This window comes from Ahaetulla prasina, chromosome 1, assembly GCF_028640845.1.
Source record: "Ahaetulla prasina isolate Xishuangbanna chromosome 1, ASM2864084v1, whole genome shotgun sequence".
Classification (NCBI taxonomy): domain Eukaryota; kingdom Metazoa; phylum Chordata; class Lepidosauria; order Squamata; family Colubridae; genus Ahaetulla; species Ahaetulla prasina.
Genome location: NC_080539.1, coordinates 2,129,386 through 2,155,401, shown reverse-complemented (window position 1 = coordinate 2,155,401; position 26,016 = coordinate 2,129,386). Strand labels below are relative to the sequence as shown.

Here is a 26,016-nt window from a genome sequence, read left to right as displayed (position 1 = left end):
CTGGAATTAATGTGACCCTCCTTTCAGCGACCTTCTGACGAGCAAACTCAATGGGGAAGCCGGATTCACTTAACAACCGGATTGCTAACTTAACAACTGCAGTGAGTCACTTAACGACTGTGGCAGGAAAGGTCGTAGAATGGGGCAAAAACTCGCCTAACGAACGTTTTACTTAGCAACAGAGATGTTGGGCTCAGTTGTGGTTGCAAGTTGAGGACCACAATGAATATACAAGTAATAAATCAGTAAATGGGAATATCGGTTGGCTGGGATCGATGGGGCCCGTAACATGCTCTGCCTTCCCATCTGGGTGGGCTGGGAGGTGGTGCCAGGAGTTGCCAGCCCCTCTCTCGACCTCAGAAACTTCGAGCCCAGCCTCTGATCAAGGAGAATATTGACAGGCTGAGAGATGGAGTCCTTGGTGGCTCTAGGCTTGGCGCTTTTCTTGAAGACGTTTCATGACTTAACTAGGTAACATCATCAGTGCTAGAAGGGAGTGGGGACTGCGAGGAGGAGGAGGACGACTATGGGGTCCTTGGTGCTTTCTGATCTTGGTGCTGATGTTTCATGACCCAACTCGGTAAAGTCATCAGTGCTGGAACGTCTCAGAGACAGCAAAACCCATTTCCTTCCAGCACTGATGATGCTACCTAGCTGGGTCATGAAATGTCTGCAAGAAAACAATCAAGCCCAGAGATCAATAAAGACCCCTCAATTCTCCTCCTCCCTCCTCTTCGTTTTCCGTCCCTTCTTTCCTCCTTCTTCCCCTTCTAGTCCTCTTCCTCCTCTCTGTATATCCCACTCCCTTCTAGCACTGATAATGTTGCTCAGTTGGGTCATGAAACGTCTACAAGAAAACAATCCAGCTCAAAGAGCACCAGGGACCCCACAGACCTCATCCTTCCCCCTCCCTTTCTCATTATCCTCCTCCACTCTGCAACCCCCGCTTCCTGCTCTCTGTCTGGATTATTGCAATGCTCTCTACATGGGGCTACCCCTGAAGTGCACTCAGAGGCTCCAGTTAGTCCAGAATGCAGCTGCGCGGGTGATTGAGGGAGCCACACGTGGCTCCCGTGTAACACCGCTCCTGCGCAGTCTGCACTGGCTACCTGTGGTCTTTTGGGTGCGTTTCAAGGTGTTGGTTACCACCTTTAAAGCGCTCCATGGCTTAGGGCCCGGGTACTTATGGGACCGCCTGCTGTTACCGTATGCCTCCCACCGACCCGTACGCTCACACAGAGAGGGTCTTCTCAGGGTGCCGTCCGCCAAGCAATGTCGGCTGGCGGCCCCCAGGGGAAGGTCCTTCTCTGTTGGAGCACCTACCCTCTGGAACGAACTTCCCCCCGGTTTGCGCCAATTATCTGACCTTCGGACCTTTCGCTGTGAATTGAAAACATACCTGTTCATCCAAGCGGGACTGGCTTGATTTTTAAATTTTCAAATTTCTGGTTTTTTAATAATTTTAGATTGGGGTATTTTAGTATAGGTCAATTTGACGGTTTTAATTTTCGGCCATCTTTGAATATGTATTTTAATTGTTATTTTAATTTTGTATATTATTGTTTTAATTTGGCTGTACACCGCCCTGAGTCCTTCGGGAGAAGGGCGGTATAAAAATCTAAATAAACTAAAACTAAACTAAGCTAACTAACTTCTAGCATTGATGATGTTAACTAGTCGGGTAATGAGAAGTCTACAGTAAAACCACCAAGCTCAGAGAAGAAGGACCCCTTCCCCTTCTAGCACTGATGATGCCATCTAGTTCGGTAAGGAAAGACCAGCCAGGAAAGCACCCAGGAGCCCCGAGAGCGCCCACCCTCCCCTCCCCTCCCCTCCCCTCCCCTCCCCTCCCCTCCTACCTCTTCCTCCTCCTGGGCCTCCACTGCTGGTCCGTTGTGGGCCTCCTGGAAGAGGAGTTTCTTCATTTTGCGATACTGGAGGTTGTCCAGCTCTCTCACGGCGTCCTTGGTTCTCTGGATTAGGTCTATTAACACGGTTTCCGGGCGGTCTCGGACCACGAAGACGTGCTGTGGGGGAGGGCACAAGGGAAGCCGTCAGGGTTCGCCCTCTTCCCCAAGACCACCACAGGGAAGGAAGCCCCAAGGAGATCCTAGAACAGTCACGCATGCCAAAAGAAGGGGCGGAGTGCATGCCCTCGCATGCCAAAAGAAGGGGCGGAGTGCGGGGACGGGTCACACCCGTAATTCAATGCCCCCTGCAGACGTGACACACACACCCACTTGCATTTGGCACACGATGGCCCGGTAGGCCTGTTTTTCGCCCTCCCCAGGCTCCAGAGGCTTTCTAGGACAGGGGTCTCCAACCTTGGTCCCTTTAAGACTTGTGGACTTCAACTCCCAGAGTCCCTCAGCCAGCAAAGCTGGCTGAGGAACTCTGGGAGTTGAAGTCCACAAGTCTTAAAGGGACCAAGGTTGGAGACCCCTGATCTAGTCTATTCCTCTGCAGCATGCAGAAAAAGCTATTTAACGAGTGTTTTGCCCCCTTGGGGGCTTTCAAATGGGTGGGACTTCAACTCCCAGAATCCCCCAGGCATCTATGCTGGCTGGGGAATTCTGGGAGTTGAAGTCCACCCATCTGAAAGGCGACAAGGACGTACCACTCTGCTCTAGGGGGTATCCCCTCCCCATTTAAAGGACTTGGGTGTGTAATGGGGAGGGGGACGAGACCCCCCCACCTCACATGTCACAAAATTCTGCCATTTTTTTTTTCATTCTGGGATGTTGCATCTTTGGAAGCTTCTTCTTCCCATTTTGGGAAGGGCGCCAGTACCTACTTCCTGCCACCCAAGCACAGACCATGAGAAGGATTAATGGATGGGACTGCTTCCCTCCCAGAGTTGTGGGTGCCCCGTAGAGCTGGAAGGGCCCTTAGAGGTCTTCTAGTCCAAGACGTTCCCCTGGTTAATTGTCCTCACTGTTAGGAAGTTTCTCCTTAATTCCAGGTTGCTTCTCTCCTTGGTTAGTTTCCATCTGTTGCTTCTTGTCCTTTGGACTAGATCAGGGGTCTCCAACCTTGGTCCCTTTAAGACTTGTGGACTTCAGCTCCCAAAGCTGGCTGAGGAACTCTGGGAGTTGAAGTCCACAAGTCTTAAAGGGACCAAGGTTGGAGACCCCTGATCTAGTATATTCCTCTGCAGCATGCAGAAAAAGCTATTTAACGAGTGTTTCGCCCCCTTGGGGGCTTTCAAATGGGTGGGACTTCAACTCCCAGAATCCCCCAGGCATCTATGCTGGCTGGGGAATTCTGGGAGTTGAAGTCCACCCATCTGAAAGGCGACAAGGACGTACCACTCTGCTCTAGGGGGTATCCCCTCCCCATTTAAAGGACTTGGGTGTGTAATGGGGAGGGGGACGAGACCCCCCACCCCACATGTCACAAAATTCTGCCATTTTTTTTTCATTCTGGGATGTTGCATCTTTGGAAGTTTCTCTTCCCATTTTGGGAAGGGCGCCAGTACCTACTTCCTGCCACCCAAGCACAGACCATGAGAAGGATTAATGGATGGGACTGCTTCCCTCCCAGAGTTGTGGGTGCCCCGTAGAGCTGGAAGGGCCCTTAGAGGTCTTCTAGTCCAAGCCGTTCCCCTGGTTAATTGTCCTCACTGTTAGGAAGTTTCTCCTTAATTCCAGGTTGCTTCTCTCCTTGGTTAGTTTCCATCTGTTGCTTCTTGTCCTTTGGACTAGATCAGGGGTCTCCAACCTTGGTCCCTTTAAGACTTGTGGACTTCAGCTCCCAAAGCTGGCTGAGGAACTCTGGGAGTTGAAGTCCACAAGTCTTAAAAGGACCAAGGTTGGAGACCCCTGTTCTAGGAGACTGGGGAGGGTGAAAACAGCCTTCCCCCCAACCCCCGGAGGCCGTCTGGAGGCCAGAAACGGCCCTTTTCCTGAATTCCGGTGGGCCCGAAAGGCCCGAAAATCAGTTGGCCGCTGCACACAGGTGCACCGGAGCTGAGCTAGGGCAACGCTCATGTGTCCACAGATACGGCTCCGCGGGCCACCTGTGGCACATGTGCCATAGGTTGGCTATCACGGTCCTATAGATCCTGAAACTGTGGGATGACCTGGTCTCTTTCTCGGGGGAGGGGGAAGGGGAGAGGGGCAGGCGGGCACACAAAGAGGATTTTCTCCAGGAAGAAAAATATAGGCAGCCCCTGACTTACAATCAAAATGGAGCCCAAAGTTTCCGTTTCTAAGACAGGCAGTTGTTGAGTGATCTTTGACTCGTTTTACGGTTGTTAAGGGAATTACTTCGGCTGAAGTTGGCAACATGGTTCTTGAGCGAAGCTGGCTTCCAAAGAATAGAACAGAAATAAGAATCGAATAGAGTATGAAAATAGAGAACAGAATAGAATAGAAATATAGAAGAATAGAATAGAATATGAAAAGATAATAGAGAATAGAATAGAATGCAGAATAGAATAGAATAGAATAGAATAGAATAGAATAGAATAGAATAGAATAGAATAGAATAGAGGAATAGAAGACTAGACTAGACTAGAATAGAATAGACAGAATGGAATGGAATAGAATAGAATAGAATAGAATAAGAATTATAATAGAATATAGGAACAGAAGACTAGACTAGACTAGACTAAGAATTTGAATAGAGTAGAATAGAATTTGAATAGAATAGAAGAACAGAACAGAATAGAATAGAATAAGAATTATAATAGAATATAGGAATAGAAGACTAGACTAGAGTAGACTAAGAATTCGAATAGAGTAGAATAGAATTCGAGGTTTTCTAGTCCAATCCCATGCAGGAAACCCTACACCACTTCAGACAAATGGTTATCCAACATCTTCTTAAAAACTTCCAGTGTTGGGGCATTCTCAACTTCTGGTGGCAGGCTGTTCCGCTGGTTAATTGTTCTCACTGTCAGGAAATTTCTCCTTAATTCCAGGTTGGTTCTCTTCTTGATGAGTTTCCATCCGTTGTTTCTTGTCCTGCCTTCAGGTGCTTTGGAGAATAGCTTGACTCCCTCTTCTTTGTGGCAGCCCCTCAAATACTGGAAGGCTGCTATGTCACCCCTGGTCCTTCTCTTCCTTAAAGTAGACATATCAAATTCCTGCAACCGTTCTTCGTCTGTTTTAGCTTCCCGTCCCTTCTTGCTCTCTTTTTTGCTCTTTTCCGCACTTCTTTCTAGAGTCTTAATATCTTTTTTGCACCAAAACTGGAGGCAGGATTCCCTATTGACTTTGCTTGTCAGAAGGTCGCAAAAGGGGGATCACCTGACTGCAATCGTCGTAAATACAGGTTGGTGGCCAAGCAAGCCTGGATTTTGACCACGTGACCAGGATGGATGCTGCGACTGTGAGATCTGAAAACCAGTCGTCAAATCGGGCAAACGTCACTGTCTTGCTTAGCAACGGACATTGGTGACTCAATTGCGGTCATAAGTGGAGGAGTACCTGTATCCTTTCTCTCCGGCATTGCGGGATGGAATGGGCCTCTCATCATCCCAGATCTGCCAGGGAGGGAGGGGAACTCTGGGAAACCGAGGATCAAGAAAACGGGGAAAACTCTCCTGCGGAATCTGAGCTCCGAGAGGGGCGGGGCATAATAGCCAGAATGAAAGAGAGACTCCGCCCAACTATCTACCTCTAAGGGGAGGGGCCAACGCCGGACCCACCTTCAGGAGCTCCTCGGACGTTGGTCTGTCTTGGGGGATTTTCTGGAGACAGGAATCTACAAAGTTTCGGAAATAATCAGACCTGCAGAGGGAAGGGACGGAGAGGGGAAACATTGATTTAAGTCAGGCTTCGTCCCCCCCTACTTGGTTTTTCTCTAAGAGATTTCCACAGCGTTTTTTAATCACTGGGGGTGGGGGCAGGTGAGAAGACAATAGAGGAGGGGGTGATGGGGGCTTTCTGCCCCATTCAGAAGTGTGGCGGAAAGCCAGAGAAGGAAAGACCTGGGCTCAGAAGCCAGGAGGGCCATGATAGATAGACAGTCAGCAGATGGATGGATACAGAGATATTGATTTTTATCCCACCTTTGTTATTTTTAGAAATAAGATATACAATAGACCTTCCTCTTTTCCCTAAAACAACCACCCAGTGAGGTGGGCTGGGCTGAGAGAGTCCCCAGGTGGCTTTCAGGGCTAAGGCAGGACTAGAACCCCTGGTGTATTGACAGACAGATCGATTCATAGATAGATGACAGAGAGTGATAATGACAGACACAGACAGAGGTAGGTTGGTAGGAAGGTGGACAGATGGATGGATAGAGATAGATAGATGGGTAGGTTGATGGATAGATGGATGGATAGATAGATAGGATAGACAGACACAGACAGGCAGACAGAGGTAGGTAGGTAGGGGGTGGATGGATAGAAAGACAGACAGACATAGAGAGGTAGGATAGGTAGGTAGGTGGATGGATGGACAGATGGACAGAGAGAGATAGGTGGGTAGATAGGTGGATAGGTAGATAGGATACAGACACAGACAGAGGTAGGATAGGTAGGTAGATAGGTAGGTAGGTAGGTAGGTGGATAGACAGACAGAGAGAGGTAGGTGGGTAGGTAAGTGGATAGATGGATAGATAGATGGATGGATAGATAGAAAGGATAGACAGACAGAGGTAGGTAGGTAGGTGGATAGATGGAGGGACAGACAGACAGACAGAGACACAGATAGGTGGATAGATGGATGGATAGGTAGGTAGGTAATGTATATACAGATGTAGATAGATGATAAATTGATTGACAGGTATAGATAAATAATGTATATGGACAGATAGATGATGCAGAGACAGACAGACAGACAGAGATACGACATATGTAGACTGATGTATGTTAGAGAAAGAGAGAGGGTAGGTAGGTAGGAAGATGATAGACAGACAGATAACCCAGCCAATGAGGGGGCTGCTCCCCCAAAGGGCTCAGCTGAGTCCCCAACCTCTTCCACTCCCCCCTCCGAGACCCGCCCCGACTCACCACTCGCTGGACTGGAGGAGGGGGGATTCATTCTGCGCTATGTGATATAAGGCACTCATGGCGTTCATGTTAAACAATGGGGGCTTCCGTTCCGCTGTGCGAAAGAGAAAAGGGCGGGCTTTAGACCCTTGCTGGGGACGCCCCCTCTCTTGCCCCCCATTACCCCCCCTCCTGTCCCCGGGGAGGTGAGAAAGGCCCACAAATGCAACCATCCCCACTGCCGAGTCTCCCACTTTGCTCTTTGCCCCCAGCCGAGAAAACCGCCCCGCCTTGAAACAGGCTGTGGTGCCAAACAGATCTGCGGGGCGGGGCAACTTAAGAGTAAGCGGTTCCCCAACTTTTTCGGCTCCATGGGCTGACGGTGGTGGGGGCAGGGGGGAGGGGGACGGTTTTGTGTATGTGACCTAATCCCGCGCGTGCGGAAATAAAAAGATTTGTGTGCCCGCCAGTGGCTGTGCAGCAGATCGGTTCCGGTTCACAGCTCAGGGGGGTTAAGGACCCCTGAATTAGAGGCTCGTGAAGGTGAGATCTTATCTGTTTTAATATTAATTTTAATGGTCTAAGCTTTTAAGGCAGGGGGGTCAAACTCCACTTCATTGAGGGCTGCACTTCATTGAGGGTTGTGTTTGATCTCGGGTTGGGTGGGTGGGTGGAGGGGGACGTTGCCATGGTGGGTATGCTGCCAGCTCAACATCACTCGTCTCGGGGGGCACCTGTGGTGGCCCAAGCGCTCTGCCAGCCAAAACGGGCTCCCAAGTTCCGTTTTTGGCTGGGACGGCCTCCTGCAACTCTCTGCTCACAGCCAGAGGCATTGCAAGGCAGTCCTTTGCAGATTCCAGGGTGGCCCCACGGGCCGGATCTAAGCATCCCACGGGTCGAATCTCTGGCTTTGAGTTTGTCACTCTTGTTTTAAGGTCTGATGTTTTAATCCCATCACTGTTTGATTCTGTTATTTACGGGTTTCTAAGCGGAACATTCGCTTGGTAGAGATGGGCTGCATACCAATTTAACAAAAAATAAAATAAAATAGGGAAGGAGGGAGGGAGGGAAGAAGTGAGGAGGGAGAATGTGGGATCCTCTAGCCTCTCTGAGTGTATTTGTTTTCTTGCAGACATTTCATGACCCAACTAGGTAACAGCATCCCTGCTAGTAGAGATTGGGGTTTGCTCTGATTTTATATACTAGTGCAGGGATCAGCAACCTGCGGCTCTGGAGCCTCATGTGGCTCTTTCACCCCTCTGCTGCAGCTCCCTCTCGCTCAAAATATGAGTCACAACCGCCAATGGGCGACATCCGCCGGCATGTGATTTATTGAGCTTTTCAACCCGTGGTAGGCCAACCAGGGATAAATCCAGGAAAAGGAAAGTTTCAGAAGAAAACGGAACATTTATTTCAACTACCTATGCTAGTTTTTGTGGCCGCTCAAGAAATAGTCAGGCATGGGGAAGGGTTTTGTGGCTCCCGGTGTTTTCTTTTCTGTGGGAAACGGGTCCAAATGGCTCTTTGGGTGTTTAAGGTTGCTGACCCCTGTACTAGTGGCTTGCCCTAGCAGTGTCAGTGGGAGAGTTCTTGGTGGTTCTTTATTAGGCTGTTGTTTACCATTTGATTGTCTAAGTTGCTGGTTCCTTGACTCTGGGGTGTTGTTTACAACTTGATATTTGGGTCTAGGGTTAACCTTAGTGTTGTTCTCTGCTTCTCTGGGTGTTTGGGTCTTTTTATTCCCTTTCTGGGTTATGGATTAACTCTTTTAAACGGTGTGCAGCTGTTGTGGACCCCTGTGTGCCTACTGATGGACGATTTGTAAAGGAGCAGGTAGAACAGAAGCCAGAGACCCAAGAAGACCCACAGGAGGCTCACCTAATTCAATGCAGGTGATCCCAAGAGACCACACGTCAACTTTACCATCGTACTGCCCTTCGTCCATGGCCAGGATCACTTCTGGGGCCATCCTAAAAGGCAAACGAAATACACGACATTAGGCCAGCGAACAGCCAGATCCACAAGCGAAGGGTTCAATTTGCTATTTTAAACTGCTCATGCCGTTTACACAGGCATCTCCCCAGATCGGCAGTTGGCACCTAGATGGGACTCAGCACTGCCTGGTTCGGCTTGGCGCCTGACAGGCCCCTCAAAGTAAGATCTATCCCCACCTTCCTGGCTTTCCAGAAGGGCTCTGCTAACTGGCTTGATGTTCCAATGGGGGCGTCCCAGTCTGGAGGCGGTTAGTGCATCAGAAGAGCCCATCTCCACTATGAACTGGTCCTTTTTGCCTAGTTGTTGCTGTTGAATTTGTTTGCTGCTCACCTCACTTTGAAGCGAGTCTTGGGCAGCTTACAACATTAAAAGCAATAAAACGATAAACGTTCGGCGTTTTTAAAAACAGTTGAAAGTAGAATGGCCATCCAAAGTAATGGATTGTTCACAAGAACGTTTAAATCCTTTTCATATTTTTTGATGCTCAAAATCTTATATATTTTACTTTATGACACCATAACCTGCCCAAAGTCAAGTGAACGGAAGGTGGGATGTGAAAGGGAGATGGGAGGCACATAAATTTAGTAAATTTAGTAAATTGCCTTACACAATGTAAGCCGCCCTGAGTCTTCGGAGAAGGGCGGGATATAAATGTAAATAAAAATAAAAAATAATAATAATTTTAATTAATAAATAATTAATAATTTCATCAATAACTTTAATCAATCATTCAGCCGAACCTGCAGCTCTTAACTACAGGGGAACCCGTTGCTTACCAGTAGGGAGTCCCCACAAATGAATTGGCAGGGGAGGCGATGGACGCCGATCCAAAATCAGCCAGCTTCACCTGCCCCGGTTCTGTCAGTAGAATGTTCCCTGCCTTGATGTCCCTGGGAATGAAAGGAAGGCAAGCCACAGGTTTATCCACAAGGGTTGGGGGGAGGGGAAGAGAATAGGAGTAGACCTTGACTTACAACCATTCACTTAGTGACAGCTTGAAGTTACAACATCACAGAAAATATGGGCCTCTGTGGCTCAGACTGGTAAGACAGTCTGTTATTAACACAGCTGCCTGCAATTACTGCAGGTTCAAGTCCCACCAGGCCCAAGGTCGACTCAGCCTTCCATCCTTTATAAGGTAGGTAAAATGAGGACCCAGATTGTTGGGGGCAATAAGTTGACTTTGTATATAAATATACAAATAGGATGAAGACTATTGCCTTACACATTGTAAGCCGCCCTGAGTCTTCGGAGAAGGGCGGGATATAAATGTAAATAAATAAAAAATAATAATAATTTTAATTAATAAATAATTAATAATTTCATCAATAACTTTAATCAATCATTCAGCCGAACCTGCAGCTCTTAACTACAGGGGAACCCCTTGCTTACCAGTAGGGAGTCCCCACAAATGAATTGGCAGGGGAGGCGATGGACGCCGATCCAAAATCAGCCAGCTTCACCTGCCCCGGTTCCGTCAGTAGAATGTTCCCTGCCTTGATGTCCCTGGGAATGAAAGGAAGGCAAGCCACAGGTTTATCCACAAGGGTTGGGGAGAGGGGAAGAGAATAGGAGTAGTCCTTGACTTACAACCATTCACTTAGTGACAGCTTGAAGTTACAACATCACAGAAAATATGGGCCTCTGTGGCTCAGACTGGTAAGACAGTCTGTTATTAACAGCAGCTGCCTGCAATTACTGCAGGTTCCAGTCCCACCAGGCCCAAGGTCGACTCAGCCTTCCATCCTTTATAAGGTAGGTAAAATGAGGACCCAGATTGTTGGGGGCAATAAGTTGACTTTGTATATAAATATACAAATAGGATGAAGACTATTGCCTTACACATTGTAAGCCGCCCTGAGTCTTCGGAGAAGGGCGGGATATAAATGCAAATAATAAATAAAATAATAAAAAAAAGTGACTTATGACCAGAGGTGGTATCAGCATGTGTAGCGCGTGCACAAACCGGGTGCATGGGCAGGCAGTGAGCCGGTAGTAACATAATCTGAAACCATTTTTCACACTTGTAGCAACCCTGTGGTCACCTGCTCAAAATTCAAGCGGTAGCAACTGACTCATATTTATGACCGTTGCAGTATCCCAGGGTGATGGGATCCCCTTTTGTGACCTTCTGACAAGCAACGTCGTTGGAGAAGCCAAATTCACTTAACAACCAGGTTACTAGCTTAACAACTGCAGTGATTCACTTAACAGCTGTGGCAGGAAAGGTCGTAAAATGGGGACAAAGTTCAATTAAAAATCATCTTGCTTAGTAACAGAAATTTGGAAACCGCTTGTAATTAACACGCACTTAGGTGGGTAATTTTCTAAAAACTAACGTTTTGTTTCGTAAGTTATTTCTTAAAAAAAACCCACAGCATTTTTGTTTACATCCCAATAAATGGTGACGACACTCCATTTTGTCTCTGTAAAATAGAATTCATTTATATCTTGGTGTGCCTCTCCTTAGCTCCTTTTCCCTCTCTGCGGGCCCTCCTACCATGCCAGTTCAGCATTGCAAGATTTCTTCTTCTTCTTTTTTTTTTTTGCATTTATATCCCGCCCTTCTCCGAAGACTCAGGGCGGCTTACACTATGTCAAGCAATAGTCTTCATCCATTTGTATACTATATACATACAAAGTCAACTTATTGCCCCCCAACAATCTGGGTCCTCATTTTACCTACCTTATAAAGGATGGAAGGCTGAGTCAACCTTGGGCCTGGTGGGACTTGAACCTGCAATATTGCAAGCAGTTGCTGTTAATAATAGGCTGCATTAGCCTGTTGCGCCACCAGAGGGCCCCCCCCATTTTTTTTCTTTGAAACCCAAAACTCAGGATGGAGAAGCAGAAAACAGCTGGTTCAGAAGGCCCGCAAAGAGAACATAGAGTAACTGAAGGGATCTTGGGAGGTCATCCAGTCCAACGCCTCGCTCAAGCAGGAGACCCTAAAACATTCCAGACCAATGGCTGTCCAATCTCTTCTCTTCTTGAAAGCCTCCACTGATGGGAGCACCCACAACTTCTGGTGGCAAGCTGTTCCACTGATTAACTGTCCTCGCTGTCAGGAAATTTCTCTTTAGTTCCAGGTTGTGTCTCTCCTTGATTAGTTTCCATCCGTTGCTTCTTGTTTTGCCTTCAGGTGCTTTGGAGCAGGGGGTCTCCAACCTTGGTCACTTTAAGACTTGTGGATTTCAACTCCCAGAATTCCTCAGCTAGCAAAGCAAAGCTGGCAGAGGAACTCTGGGATTTGAAGTCCACAAGTCTTAAAGGGACCAAGGTTGGAGACCTCTGCTTTGGAGAATAGGTTGATATGGGACTGGTCCAATGATCTCCAAAGTCCCTTCTATTCTTTGAAGGGAAACCACCATTTTCTCTAAACCCAAAGCTAAGGCTTCCCAACCTTGCCAACTTTGGGATGTGTGGACTTCAACACCCAGAATTCCCCAGCCGCCAAGGCTCAACCAAGACCAAGTCTTATCAGGTTAGGTAATCTGGGAATTGTAGTTAGTACTGTGAAGCTCAATCAGAATCAGAATCAAGCTGGAAGAGACCTTGGAGCTCTTCTAGTCCAATCCCCTGCTCAAGCAGGAGACCTTATAACATTTCAGACAAATGGTTGTCCAGTGTGTTCTTTAAGACCTCCAGTTGTTGGAGTGCCCACAACTTCAGGGGGCAAGTCAGTTCCCCTGGTTAATTGTTCTCACTGTCAGGAAATTCCTCCTTAGTTCTAAGTTGCTTCTCTCCTGGATTAGTTTCCACCCATTGCTTCTTGTTCTACCCTCAGGTGCTTTGGAGAACAGCCCGACTCCCACTTCTCTGTGGCAGCCCCTGAGATATTGGAACACTGCTATCATGTCTCCCCTGGTCCTTCTTTTTGTTAAACTAGACATGCCCAGTTCCTGCAACCGTTCTTCATATGTTTTATCCTCCAGTCCCTTAATCTTCTTAGTTGCTCTTCTCTGCACTTTTTCCAGAGTCTTTTTCCAGAATCTTTTTCATATCATGGTGACCAAAACTGGATGCAGTTTTTTAAGTGTGGTCCTACCAAGACATTATAAAGTGGTACCAACAGCTCACGTGATCTTGATTCTATGCCTCTGTTTATATAACCAAGGATTGTGTTAATTTTATTGGCTGCTGCTGCACACTGCTAGCTCATATTTAAGAGATTGTCCACTTGTGTTGTGTCTCGTCCGATCTCACCACAGCCGGGGCCTTCTTATCTGCTTCCGAACACGGAGGAATGTCCTAGTATGCCTCCCGGCCCCAGCCCTGGCTCCATGCCCAGACAGGCTGAAGAGGAGGAAGTATCTCCAGCCCCCAGCTCTGGCTCCATGCCCAGGCAAAGGGAGCAACTAGACCCCTCCCCCTCCTCCACAGCATGTGAGCCTGAGGAAGGTTTATTACCAACAGCTGCCGACTGGAGTGACCCTCGCGTCAGAAGACTTGATAGGCGGAGGCAACAGAAGGAAGGGAGGGGCAGGCCTGGATAAGTGCTGAGTCATGGAGCCACACCCCATGGCCTATATAAAGGACCTGCTTTCTGGCATTCTCTGAGTCAGGCAAAGTCTAAACATATCTTGCTGAAGTCACTTTCTGGTCTCCTGCCTGCCCTGAGGACTTTGCTAGGACTTTGGCAGAGCTGCAGAGGCACGCCTGATTTGGATTTCCCTGACCCGGCCGTCAGCGGAGGAGTGGGACACGACAACTTGGACACCAAGATCCATCTCACAGTTCCTGGCAACTGAGTCAGGTTTCACCTATTCTGTACCTGTACAGTGGTGGTGGTGGTAGTTGTTTTTGCCTAAGTGTAGAACTTTACTTTTTATCTACGTTGAATGTTCATTTTGTGGCTTTGGAGCAAGAATCAAGGCAAGGAGAGATACGCAGGGAAGGACTCACCGATGGATCAGGTTGTGGGAATGCAAGTAGGCCAATCCTTGGAGAGCACCATGGGTGATTGCAGCAATTTCCACTTCTTGCAACGGCTTTTTATGAACTGCAGGACAGAGAGGGATTGTTAGCAGGGCAGGGATGGCATTAAACCAGGGTGTCCAATCGTGGCAATTTTTAAGATGGGTGAATTCTGGGAGTTGAAGTCCACCCGTCTTAAAGTTGCCAAGTTTGGGAACCCTCATGTCAAGATTTCCTCTTCAGCCACACGCAACCTAAATTCAAACCACCAATGAGAGTTTAACCTTCCATCTCTTATGAAGCCCATGGGTGGATATATGCTCTTTTTTGCTGAAAGTGGAATATCAAATAAAGGAAAAAGATTATTTCAATAATAGTTAAAGAAAGAAATGGGATTAGAAATATTCCTGGCAGGAGGGCAAAAAAGTTTTTTTAAAAAAACAACAACAAAACAGGCTGAATTCACCAATCATTATAACATAATTCTGGGTCTTTTCCTGCCGTCAAGTTTTCTATATTTCTTTATGTTTTGTTGCTTGATGTATTGTGACGTCTTAAATCACTGTGGCTTACAGACCACGGTTTACAGATATAGAAATTCAGTGTAGTCAACAAGCCGCTGTTAAGTAAATGTGACAACACGACACATCTAACTATTATTAAAGTCTGAGAAACTGTCTCCAATACATTGTCCAAGTCTTAATTTTTTCATGTAATTCATTAGGGTTCATAAAAAAAATGAAAAGGACTTACCTTCTAGTAAATCTGAAGCGGAGCCTAAACAATATTCCATAACAAGCTGCATCAGAGAGAAACGAAAAGGAATTGTTAAGAGGGCAGTGCAGGTGGTGAAGGAAGATTTTGATTAAAATTTCCTGTCTTTCATTTTCACCAGTTTGTTCTAGATACCAATGCAGTTTCTCTACCTCCAATATTCTCAAGTTTATTTTTATTCGTTTTTAAGTTTTATTTACATCCCAACTTTTTAAAATAAATAATCCAGGTGGTCAACATGCCTAATTTGAAGATCATTTGGCGGCCGTCTCCAGGAGAGCTTTTTACCAGGTGCGCTTGGTCCGCCAGTTGCGCCCCTTCCTTGACCGGGATGCCTTATGCACGGTCACTCACGCTCTTGTCACCTCTCGTTTGGATTATTGCAATGCTCTCTACATGGGGCTCCCCTTGAAGTGCACCCGGAGGCTTCAGCTAGTTCAGAATGCAGCTGCGCGGGTGATTGAGGGAGCCACACGTTGCTCCTGGGTAACCCCGCTCCTGCGCAGACTGCACTGGCTCCCTGTGGTCTTTCGGGTGCGCTTTAAGGTTTTGGTTACCACCTTTAAAGCGCTCCATGGCTTAGGGCCCGGGTACTTACGGGACCGCCTGCTGTTACCTTACGCCTCCCACCGACCCGTACACTCACACAGAGAGGGTCTTCTCAGGGTGCCGTCCGCCAAGCAATGTCGGCTGGCGGCCCCCAGGGGAAGGGCCTTCTCTGTCGGAGCTCCTATTCTTTGGAACGAACTTCCCCCTGGTTTGCGCCAATTACCTGACCTTCGGACCTTTCGCCGTGAGCTGAAAACGCATTTATTTATTCAAGCGGGACTGGCTTAAATTTTTAATCTTTAATAATTTTAATTGGGGTTACTATTTATGATTTTAAGTGTTTTAAATTTCGGCCATTTATGGAATATGCTTGTTTTAAGTCTTTGTTTTAATTGTATATTGTATTGTTTTATAATTTGGCTGTACACTGCCCTGAGTCCTTCGGGAGAAGGGCGGTATAAAAATCTAAATAAATAAATAAATAAATAATGCTCCCTCCTCATCCTATTTTCTCTACAACAATCCTGTGAAGTGGGTTGGCGCTGAGGGAGAATGGTTGATCCAAAGTCACCCAGCTGGCTTTCATGCATCATGTGGAAATAGAACTCCAAATGGGTGTCTTTGGGCCAATCACCAGGAAACGGTGAGTTCTAGTCCTGCCTTAGGCATGAAAGCCAGCTGGGTGACTTTGGGCCAATCACCAGGAGATGGTAAGTTCTAGTCCCACCTTAGCCACGAGAGCCAGCTGGGTGATTTTGGGCCAATCACCAGGAGATGGTGAATTCTAGTCCCACCTTAGGCATGAAAGTCAATTGGATGACCTTGGGCCAATCACCAGGAAACTGGGAGTTCTAGTCCCGTCTTAGGTGTGAAAGTCAGCTGGGTAACTCTGGGGCCAGTTCCTCTCTCTCAGTGCAACCCAACTTTACAGGGTTGTTGTTGTGGGGAGGAGAAAGGAGCATCAGATGTGTTCGCTGCCTTGAGTTGTTTAGAGAAATAATAAAGGTAGGATACTACTAAAATCAAATGAATAAAACAGATACCGGCTTACCCATGCTGTATGGTCCCGCAGGTAGCAGCCTTTGTACTCTATACTGTTCGGGTGCTTAATCCGTTGGAGGAATTTCACTTCCTTAATGATATCCTGCCATTTCTGGAGGAGAGAAAAAGGAGCCGCTTTGTAAGTAAAACTTAAAAGGGAAGAAAGACTAAAGGGATCTAATCAAGGAAACTGAACATCTGGGCAGCTAAGGACAAATTCATTCTAATTCTCCGCCCAGAATGGAAAGAAGAGCTGCTCCCAGAAATTAAAAATAATAAATGGGTGCGCAGAAAGGAAGGGCTTTTCTTCAGCCATATATCTCTACAGGATCGTTGATTTCCAAATTTAAACTTGCTTTCTGTATCGCTTGGTTTGGCCAAAACTATAATCTCTCAATTTCGTTACATATCTATCAAATGTTTCATTATAATATATATTATAAACATGTATTTATTTCTGATAAAACTTCTTCTAACTTTGCAATCCAAGTTTTAGATCATTAATGGCAAATTTTTGCGGTTGGGTGTGTCAAAAATTCAGAAAATACCTAATTTCATTCTGCTGGCAAGTCTGAACGAAAGAGAAACCTTTCTTTCTTTCCTTCCTCCCTTATTTTTTTTCCTATTTTCCTTCTTCCCTATTTTCCTCCTCCTTTCCCCCTTCTTCTCTCCTCCCCCCTCTCTTTCTTTCTTTCTTTCCTTCCTTCCTTCTTCCTTCCTTCTTCCTTCCTTTGCTTTCTATCTCTCTCCTTTCTTTTTCTTTCTTTCTTTCTCTCTCTCTCTCTCTTTCTTTTCTTTCTTTCTTCCCATTATCCATTTCTGGTGGTGGCAGAGTGATGGCAACTGCTGGTTCATTTCATCAGCACTGGGGGTTGGGGGGGAAGAGGAAGGCAGAGCCAGGCACCATGGCTGAGGCACTGGAGAGATCCACACCATTCTTTGGGGACACAAAGCACAGGCAAGGCAGGGCCCCAAAGGGACCGGGGCCCTTCACCAGCAGATGGAAATCAGGAGTGTTGTGAGGCTTGTTCCAACTTACAAACATCTGTCTGTTTATCTATCTATCATCTACTGTGTTCCCCACAAAAAAGACCCTGTCTTATATTTTTCTGAACCCTGAAATAAGCGCTTGGCCTTATTTCGGGGAGGTCTTATTATTTTGGGGTGTGTGGAGCAAGATGGGGCTCTTCCTGCCATCTTACCTGATTTCAAGCTCTGCATTTAAATATTTTGGGGAGGGCTTATTTTCAAGGGCATGCACTCATAAACCCGGTTGGGCTTATTATCAGGGGGTGTCTTATTTTCAGGAAAACAGGGTATCTATCCATCCACCATCTACCTACCTACCTACCTACCATCTATCCATCCTCTATCCATCCATCCATATCATTCACCTATCATCCATCTCTCATCTGTCCCTCCATCCATCCCATAAATCATTGTATCATCTTCCTTCCTTCCTTCCATATCCATCCATCCATCCAATCATTGTATCTATCTTCCTTCTTTCCTTCCTTTATTCCTTCCATATCTACCCATCCATCCATCCATCCATCCATCCATCCTCCATCTCTCTATCTAGTCCTCATGATTGCAGATGTATGTTTAAAAGTAGTTTTAAAGATCACCGACATACATTTGAAGAAACAGGTTTTCTTAACAGTTCGGATGGGTGGCAAATGTGGGCTTACTGCTCAAAGGAATAACCTTTCCCGCCATATCTCATTCTTTCCCAGAATCCTCCTGGCCACCCTAAAGGCCTTGTAAGTGTTGGTATCACAATGTCCTCCTTCTGGAATCTTCTGGATTCTGTTTATTTTTTTCGCTCATGTGCCGCTCACATTTCCCATTCGCTTAATTCTTCTGGCATGCTGGCTTCCTTCCTCAAGGCAGGCAGGATTCGAACCCGCCAACGGTTCAGAGGAGTCCGGGCACCAAAGGCTTCGCTTACCTCGTTTGATTGCTTCCCACTGTAAGACATTTTCTTGATGGCCACCACTTCGTTGGTGCGCACATCCCGTGCCTGCAAGAGCAAAAACACGAAAATTTTGGATTTTTCTACTCATTGGAAAACTCACTGAGTAAAATGGATGTTATCCATTCCGTAGGAGGAGAACGGATCCCAATAGAGATAGTCCTCAACTTACAACATTTTGTTTAATGACCGTTCGAAGTTACAACGGCACTGAAAAATGTGACTTAGGACCGTCTTTCATGCAGCATCCCCAGGGTCACGTGATCATAATTCAGACGCTCTGCAACTGACTCGTATTTATGACGGTCGCAGTGTCGGAGGGGAGGGTCACGCGATCCCCTTTTTGCAACCTTCTGACAGGCAAAGTCAATGAGGAAGCCAGATTCACTTAACAACTGGGTGACTAATTTATCAACTGCAGCGATTTGCTTAACGACGGTGGAAGGAAATATTGTAAAATTGGGGGGGGGGGGACTCAACTTTACAACAGGAATTTCGGGCCCAACTGTGTTTAACTGGGCTATCAGGCAGGAGGGGATCTGATGGAAGCCCAGCTGCAAACCTAAGGGACATCAGGAGATCCTTCCTACCCGCCCGAAGGGTTTTCTGGGGAAGACTTCAGCTCCTGTGAAGGGCAAAACATCAGGCCAACATGTGAAGGTTCAAGGAAACCGATTTATTACTAAAAGCCTCTGCGCAGGAATCTTCTCAACTCGTCTGCCCCTGCTTGGATAGGGGCCAACAACACTTGAAGGGAGGTTGGGCTTAGTCCACTTGTGACTATGAAGGGGCTCTAGGCCAGGGGTCTCCAACCTTGGTCCCTTTAAGACTTGTGGACTTCAACTCCCAGAGCTTTGCTGGCTGAGGAACTCTGGGAGTTGAAGTCCACAAGTCTTAAAGGGACCAAGGTTGGAGACCCCTGCTCTAGGCTGATCCCTCTTTTCACTCCATCCCCAGGTTCTGCCCCCACTTCTTCTCCTACATCTCTTCCTTCCTTCCTTCCTTCCTTCCTTCCTTCCTTCCTTCCTTCCTTCCTTCCTTCCTTCTTTCCTTTCTTTCTCTTTCTTTCTTTACTTCCTTCCTTCCTTCCTTCCTTCTCATCTCAAGATCATGTGAAATTAGTACCGCTTTATAAAGCCTTAATAAGGCCGCGCTTGGAAGACAGCATCCAGTTTTGGTCACCATATTATAAAAAAGATGTTGAGACTCCGGAAAGAGTGCAGAGAAGAACCACCAGGATAATTAGGGGGCTCGGAGGCTGAAACATACGAAGAACGGTTGCAGGAATTGGGTACATCTAGTTCAGTGATGGCTAACCTTTTTGCCATCGGGACCGGAAGTTGGCAAATGGGCTGTTTTTGGCCTCCAGAGGATCTCCGGGGGGGGGGGGGGGAGGAGAGTAGGCAAGGCCGTTTTCACACATCCCCGACTCCTAGAGAGGCTCTGGACCCAGGTAAGAGAGAAAAATGGGCCTCCCCCCAGCCCGAGATCCTCCGGAGGCAGGAAACAGCCTGTTTCCCTACTTCTGGTGGGCCCAGAAGGCCCGAAAATCAGTTGGTGGGAGCTGAGCTCTCGTGCCCACTGATATGGCTACGCATGACACACATGCCATAGGTTCACCATCACGGGTCTAGTTTAATGAAGAGAAGGACTAGGACATTCCCCTTCTCGTTTTCCTCATCTTTCTCCCTTTCCCATTCTCCTTCCTTATGTCACTCACGCTCTCGTTACCTCTCGCTTGGACTATTGCAATGCTCTCTACATGGGGCTCCCCTTGAAGAGCACCCGGAGACTCCAGTTAGTCCAGAATGCGGCTGCGCAGGTGATAGAGGGAGCGGTTCGGAGATCCCATGTAACACCCATCCTGCGCAGACTGCACTGGCTGCCTGTGGTCTTCCGGGTGCACTTCACGGTGTTGGTTACTACCATTAAAGCGCTCCATGGCTTAGGACCGGGATACCTACGGGACCGTCTACTGCCATCGTCTATCTCCCAGCGACCGGTGCGTTCTCACAGAGAGGGACTCCTTAGGGTGCCGTCAGCCAAGCAGTGTCGACTGGCGGCCCCCAGGGGGAGGGCCTTCTCTGTGGGGGCTCCTACCCTGTGGAACAAACTTCCCCCTGGACTTTGACAATTACCTGACCTCAGGACCTTTCGCCGCGAACTTAAAACTTATTTATTTCGTCTTGCTGGACTGGCTTGAATTTTTAAAATTTTAAATTGATTTTATGGGTTTTAAATTTCTGTAAATTTTATAGGGAGATATTTTATTTAAATGTGGCCAATTGAATAAGTTTTTTAAGGGTTGTTCTTAGTATTGTATGTGTAGTTTTTGTATTTTATTTTGGCTGTGCACCGCCCTGAGTCCTTCGGGAGAAGGGCGGTATACAAATTAAATTATTATTATTATTATTATTATTATTATTATTATTATTATTATTATTATTATTATTATTATTATTATTATTATTAAGAGGAGCAACAAATATTGTGGCAATTAAATCTGTGCTACACAATCTGTTGCCAGAGGCCAAGTGGGGAGTGGAGGTGGGTTTTTTTTTTTAATGATGCTAGCAAGGACCTCTGAGCCGAGATTCCTAACAAAGAAGCTGGCAGCTCTCGAGGGCTGATGGGAAGGGCTTGGCTCAGTCCAGGCCCCAGCCGGGAGCAAAAATGCAAGATATTCTCGATGCAGGCTGGGCACCAGGAACCGCAGCATTGGCAGAGTCCAGCCAGGCTGACTTGCAGCGCCAACATGATGTAATAGCTAGAGAAGATCACGCATGGGGTGGGGGTGGGGTGGGGGAACTGCTTGTTTTTTAAGCCCTCAATGCAGCCCTTTCATCCGATCTGCCTCATCATTCCTCTGAGCTGCAGAGCCCCAGGAGCTGGCAAGGGCAGGGCGGAGGTTGGGCAGTCCAAAGTTGTGGGCAAGAGCCACACCAGGAAGGTCTTCAGATGCGCCACCACTCCCCCTGCCAATTGGCAGAAGCCTCCTCAATTGCCACCTCCTGAAAACAGAATCAGGCTTCAAACTCCCGTTTAAACGCCTGGCTTCTCCTTCCCACTTTTCCATGTTAACAGCTGCTTGGCTGTTGAATGATCTCAAAGACTCCAAAACTAAGCTGATATCATGGGGGGTTTTTTTAGGAGCTGGGAGGGCTGTTAGCCACCTTACCTGATGCAGTCCTTACACTGCACTGATGGTGTTCCCTAGTTGGGTGGTGAAAGATCTGCAAGAAAGCCACCGAGCTCGGAGAGCACTAAGGATCCCACAGTCCTCCTCCTCCTCCTTTCTATAGCCGCCCCCCCTTCCCCCGCTTCTAGCACTGATGATGTCCCCTAGTTGGGTCGTGAAATGTCTGTAAGAAAACAACTAAGCTCAGAGTGCACCAAAGAGCCCATAGTCCTTTTCCTTCTTCTTCCTACCTCCTCCCTTCTGCAAACACCTCACTCCCTTCTAGCACTGATAATGTCCCCTAGTTGGGTCGTGAAACGTCTGCAAGAAAGCCACCAAGCTTGGTCAGCACCAACGACCCCACTGTTCTTTTCTTCTCTACAAATCCCTTCCCCTTCTAGCACTGAAGGTGTTCCCTAGTTGGGTTGTGAAATGTCTGCAAGAAAGCCACCAAGCTCAGAGAGCACCAAGGACCCCCGAGCTACAAATATTCTCTTCTATTGGCCATCTTTACCGTTAGCGCCTTCTGCCTTTGGAGCAATTATGAGGTCCAAACTGGGCCCTCTAAATGGGGTGGGCTGCAACTCTACTGACCACGGCTGCTAGTTCCCGACCTGGATGTCATGAATGTAAGGGCTGAAGGAGGCATTCTGAACGTATTCTGCTTGGAACCGAACCCAAGAAAGATTTTCAGTACTTTCTGCTCTACAGAAGCTTACAGTTCCAAGGGGGGCTCCCAAATCCTGAACTAGAAGACCTCCAAGGTCACTTCCAACTCCGTTATTCTGTTAACCTGCCGCCCTGCCCACAATCCAGGTGGTGCCACCAGGAGCTGGCGCTGCCTTCCACAGACCCTCATCCTGCGTTGATGGGCGGCAGCTGCGTGACGTGGGCAGGAAATCGCACGACTTCCAGCTGCCTTCCACAACGCCGCGCTGACAATGGAAGCCAGTATGTGGGTTTGCAAGCGCACAACAACGTGCTTTTGTTAGGTTTGGCTATTGTTGGAGGGGAAGGTTTTCCCCCTTGGGAGGAGAGGACCCTGGAGCCGAGTACCGAGAGCCCGTACGATCAGCTTGCCGTGGGAAGCACAGCAGCAGCAAAGGAAAGCTGGGTTGGAGGTATATCTGTGGGCGATGGATCACAAGGAATCTCCTCTCCGATGCCTCTTGTTGTTAACTCTCTGTGGCAGGAGCTGGCTGTGCTCTATGCCAAGGGGTCAAACCTTGGCAGCTTTTAAGACCTGTGGACTTCAACTCCCAGAATGCCCCAGCCAGCATGAACCGCAGGACTTCAAAAGGCCGACGTTGGCTATGTCTGATCTAAGGAGAAGGCAAAAGATTTAACACAACCTGGAAGACTTATGGACTTCAACTCCCACAATGCCGGCTGGGGAATTCTGGGAATTGAAGACCACAGAGGTCTTAAAGCTGCCCAGGTTGGACACCTCTGGTTTAGATGGTTATCTGATAGATAGAGATAGAGATAGATAAATAGAGATAGATAGAGAGCGAGAGAGAGAGATGATACAGAGATAGCGAGAGAGAGATGATATAGAGATAGAGAGATGATATATATATAGAGAGATGACATAGAGATGATATAGATAGATAGAGATAGAGATAGATAAATAGAGATAGATAGAGAGCGAGAGAGAGAGATGATATATAGACAGAGAAAGATGATATAGATAGATATAGATAGATAGATAGATAGATAGATAGATAGATAGATAGATAGATAGATAGATAGATAAATAGAGATAGAGAGCGAGAGAGATGATATATAGACAGAGAAAGATGATATAGATAAATAGATATATATAGAGATGATATAGATAGATTGAGATAGACAGAGAGAAAGAGAGATGATAGAGATAGAGAGATGATATAGAGATAGAGAGATGATATATATATATATATATAGGTCTTTGGTTGTTCGGGTTTTCTCCCGTGTAAAATTGGAAGTGTCTTGGCGACGTTTCGACGAAGTCTCATTCGTCATCTTCAGGCTTCAGCTTCGTGCTTCTGGGAGCAATGTGTGATCGCAGCTGTTTCTTCCTTTTAACTGCTAGTGGGGATTTGAACTGATTGGGTGGGAGCTTGGCTGTGCTCTGATTGGATGGGGGTTTTTCTGTGCTCTGATTGGCTGGGGGTGTGTCCTGTGTTGGTGGGGGCTTGGTTGTGCTCAGTCTAATCTGTGCTGCAGGGGGATTTGAGCTGGTGAGCTGCACTGCTGCCGTTTGGCTTCGTGTTCGTGGTCGTGCTACATCTTCGTAGTGGGTGTCAGTCTGCTGCATGTATGGATTGGAGGGGTTTGAAGTGGCTAATGTTGCAGCTGCGGTCTGGCTTCTGGTCCTTGGTCGTGCTTCCTGATCAGTGTGGGTTTGGGTGTGCTTTCTGGGTGGATGTGTGGTGGTGACATCCTGTGTGGACCTCGTGAGTGTGGGTCTGGTGTCATTCCTCGTGTTAGGGACACGTTTGTCAATAAGGGCAGGTTTCCAAATGGCTGGTAGGCGGAGGTATCATCTCGCTTTGTTCATGCTGTGTGGGCGTTTTCTATCTCGATGGCTTCTCTGATTATTCTGTTGTTAAAGTGTTCAGTTTTGGCGATAGTTCTGGTCTTTTAAAGTCAATATCGTGTCCTGTGACTTTAAAGTGTTGGACCAGGGAAGAAGTTGGTTCCTCTTTTGAATGAGTTCTTGTGTTCTTCAATGCGCACTTATTCTTCTGTTGGTTTGTCCAATGTATGTGGTGGGGCAGGCGGTGCATGGGATTTCATATACTCCTTGATTTTCTAACTCAATTTTGTCTTTGGGGTTTCTTAGGATGGTGGATATTTTTGGTTTGTGCAGAATGCTGTCTTGATGTTATGTTTGTGGAGGATCTTGCTGATTCTGTCTGTGGTGCCTTTTATATATGGGAGGAGGGCTGTGCCATTTTCTTGCTCTCTGTCTTGGGTTTTAGTGGGGGTTCTTTTGGATTAGTTTGGTAATCTTATTTCTCTGGAATCCATTGGATGTTAGTACGTTTGTGAGAGTGTAGTTCGGTTTTAGGTGTTGTTCGTCAGCTAAGCATTTTGTTCTAGAGATGAGTGTCTTGGCTACGGAGTTGATCTGTGCTGGGTGGTGGTGTGAGAGTGCATGCAGATAGCGGTTTGTGTGTGTTTTCTTCTGGTAGATGGTGTGTCCTAGGGAGCCATTGGGTTTCTTGTAGACTAAGACATCTAGGAAGGGAAGTTGGTTGTTAACTTCTGTTTCCATGGTGAACTGTATTTTGGGGTGTAGGCTATTGAGGTGTGTGAGGAAGTTTTCAAGTTTTTCTTTCCCGTGTGGCCAGATTATGAAGGTGTCGTCTACATATCTGAGCCAGAGTTTGGGTTTGTGATCAGATTTTTCTAGTGCTTGGGTTTCAAAGTGTTCCATGTAGAGGTTGGCAATGACAGGTGAGAGGGGTGATCCCATGGGTGCGCCTTCTATTTGTTTGTATTTTTGTCCATTATAGATGAAGTATGTGTTGGATAGGCAGTGGTTGGTTAGATCTAGTATGTGCTTGGGGGGGTTATATTTGTTTTGGATAGCTGTCAAGGCTTCTTTGATTGGCACTTGGGTGAAGAGGGATATGACATCAAAGCTCACGAGTAGGTCGCTGGGCTGTAAGTTTTGTTTCTTTATGATCTCTATGAACTGGAATGAGTTTTTACGTGTGAGGCGATGGATTCTGCATAGGGCTGTAGTTGTTTGGCAGAAATTTGGCTAGGTTTTGTAGAGGTGAGCCTATGGAGCTGACTATGGGTCTGAGTGGGGGTTCCTTCTTTGTGTATCTTGGGAGGCCAGAGCTTAGGGCATCTGGATGATTTCTCTGGGAATGATTCTTTGTTGGATTTCTTCGCTGATGGGGAGGCTTTTATTTTGGATCTAGTGGTTTTTCTAGGTAGGTGGTGGGGTCTGTTTTAGGGGCTTGTATGCAGGGTCTTGGAGTAGGTTGGTTAATTTGGTTTGGTAGTCAGATGTGTTCATAACCACCGTGGCGTTGCCCTTGTCTGCTGGTAGGATTATTATGCTGGTATCTTTTTCAGGTTAAGTAGTGCCTTCTGAGAAGCAAAGTCAATGGGGAAAACCAACTTAACAGCCGTTTTTCTAATGTAATAACTGCAGGGATTCACTTAAGGAGGGGGGGGTAAGAAAGGTCGTAAAACGGGACCAAACTCACTTAACAAATATCCCCCCTTAGCAATCGAGTTGAGCTTGATTGTAAGTAAAGGACTACCTGTAATAACAATCAACCGATGGAACCGAAGTTGCCTTCAGAAGTTGTGGGAGCTTCATCCCTGGAGGCTTTCAAGAAGAGACTGGACTGCCATCGGTCAGAAATGGTGGAGGGTCTCCTGCTTGGGTGTGGGGCTGGACTAGATGACCTACAAGGTCCCTTCCAACTCTGTTAATCTGTAAACCACTTACTTGGAGCAGCCTCCGGCAAGTCCCAAAAGCTAGGAAATGTTTTACGACTTTTCTTGCCGTAGTTGTTAAGTGAATCACCGCAGTTAGGTTACGTTAGCAACACGGTTGTTAAGTGAATCTGGCTTCCCCCTTGTGCTTTGCTTGTCAAAGGTTGCAAAAGGGGATCACGTGACCCTGGGACACTGCAA

The 26,016-nt window shown here is 47.1% G+C and overlaps 1 protein-coding gene across 2 annotated transcripts in view; it reads right to left on the bottom strand.

Annotated features, from left to right (window-relative positions):
* Positions 1-18,239, bottom strand: part of TAOK1 (TAO kinase 1) — a 34,037-nt gene extending 15,798 nt beyond the window's left edge. Inside the window, exons 1-9 of one of the 2 annotated variants that reach the window (XM_058163954.1) lie at positions 18,168-18,239; positions 16,227-16,328; positions 14,606-14,651; positions 13,841-13,937; positions 10,328-10,441; positions 8,819-8,910; positions 6,962-7,055; positions 5,654-5,735; positions 1,860-2,027 (exon numbers count right to left, since the gene is read on the bottom strand). In XM_058163954.1, the coding sequence (XP_058019937.1) occupies positions 1,860-2,027; positions 5,654-5,735; positions 6,962-7,055; positions 8,819-8,910; positions 10,328-10,441; positions 13,841-13,937; positions 14,606-14,651; positions 16,227-16,328; positions 18,168-18,197 (825 nt within the window). In that variant the 5' untranslated portion in view covers positions 18,198-18,239. Of the gene's footprint in view, positions 1-1,859; positions 2,028-5,653; positions 5,736-6,961; positions 7,056-8,818; positions 8,911-9,711; positions 9,826-10,327; positions 10,442-13,840; positions 13,938-14,605; positions 14,652-16,226; positions 16,329-18,167 lie in introns of both variants that reach the window. The other variant, XM_058163953.1, reaches the window with a different exon arrangement.
* Between the last annotated feature and the right edge of the window lie 7,777 nt (positions 18,240-26,016).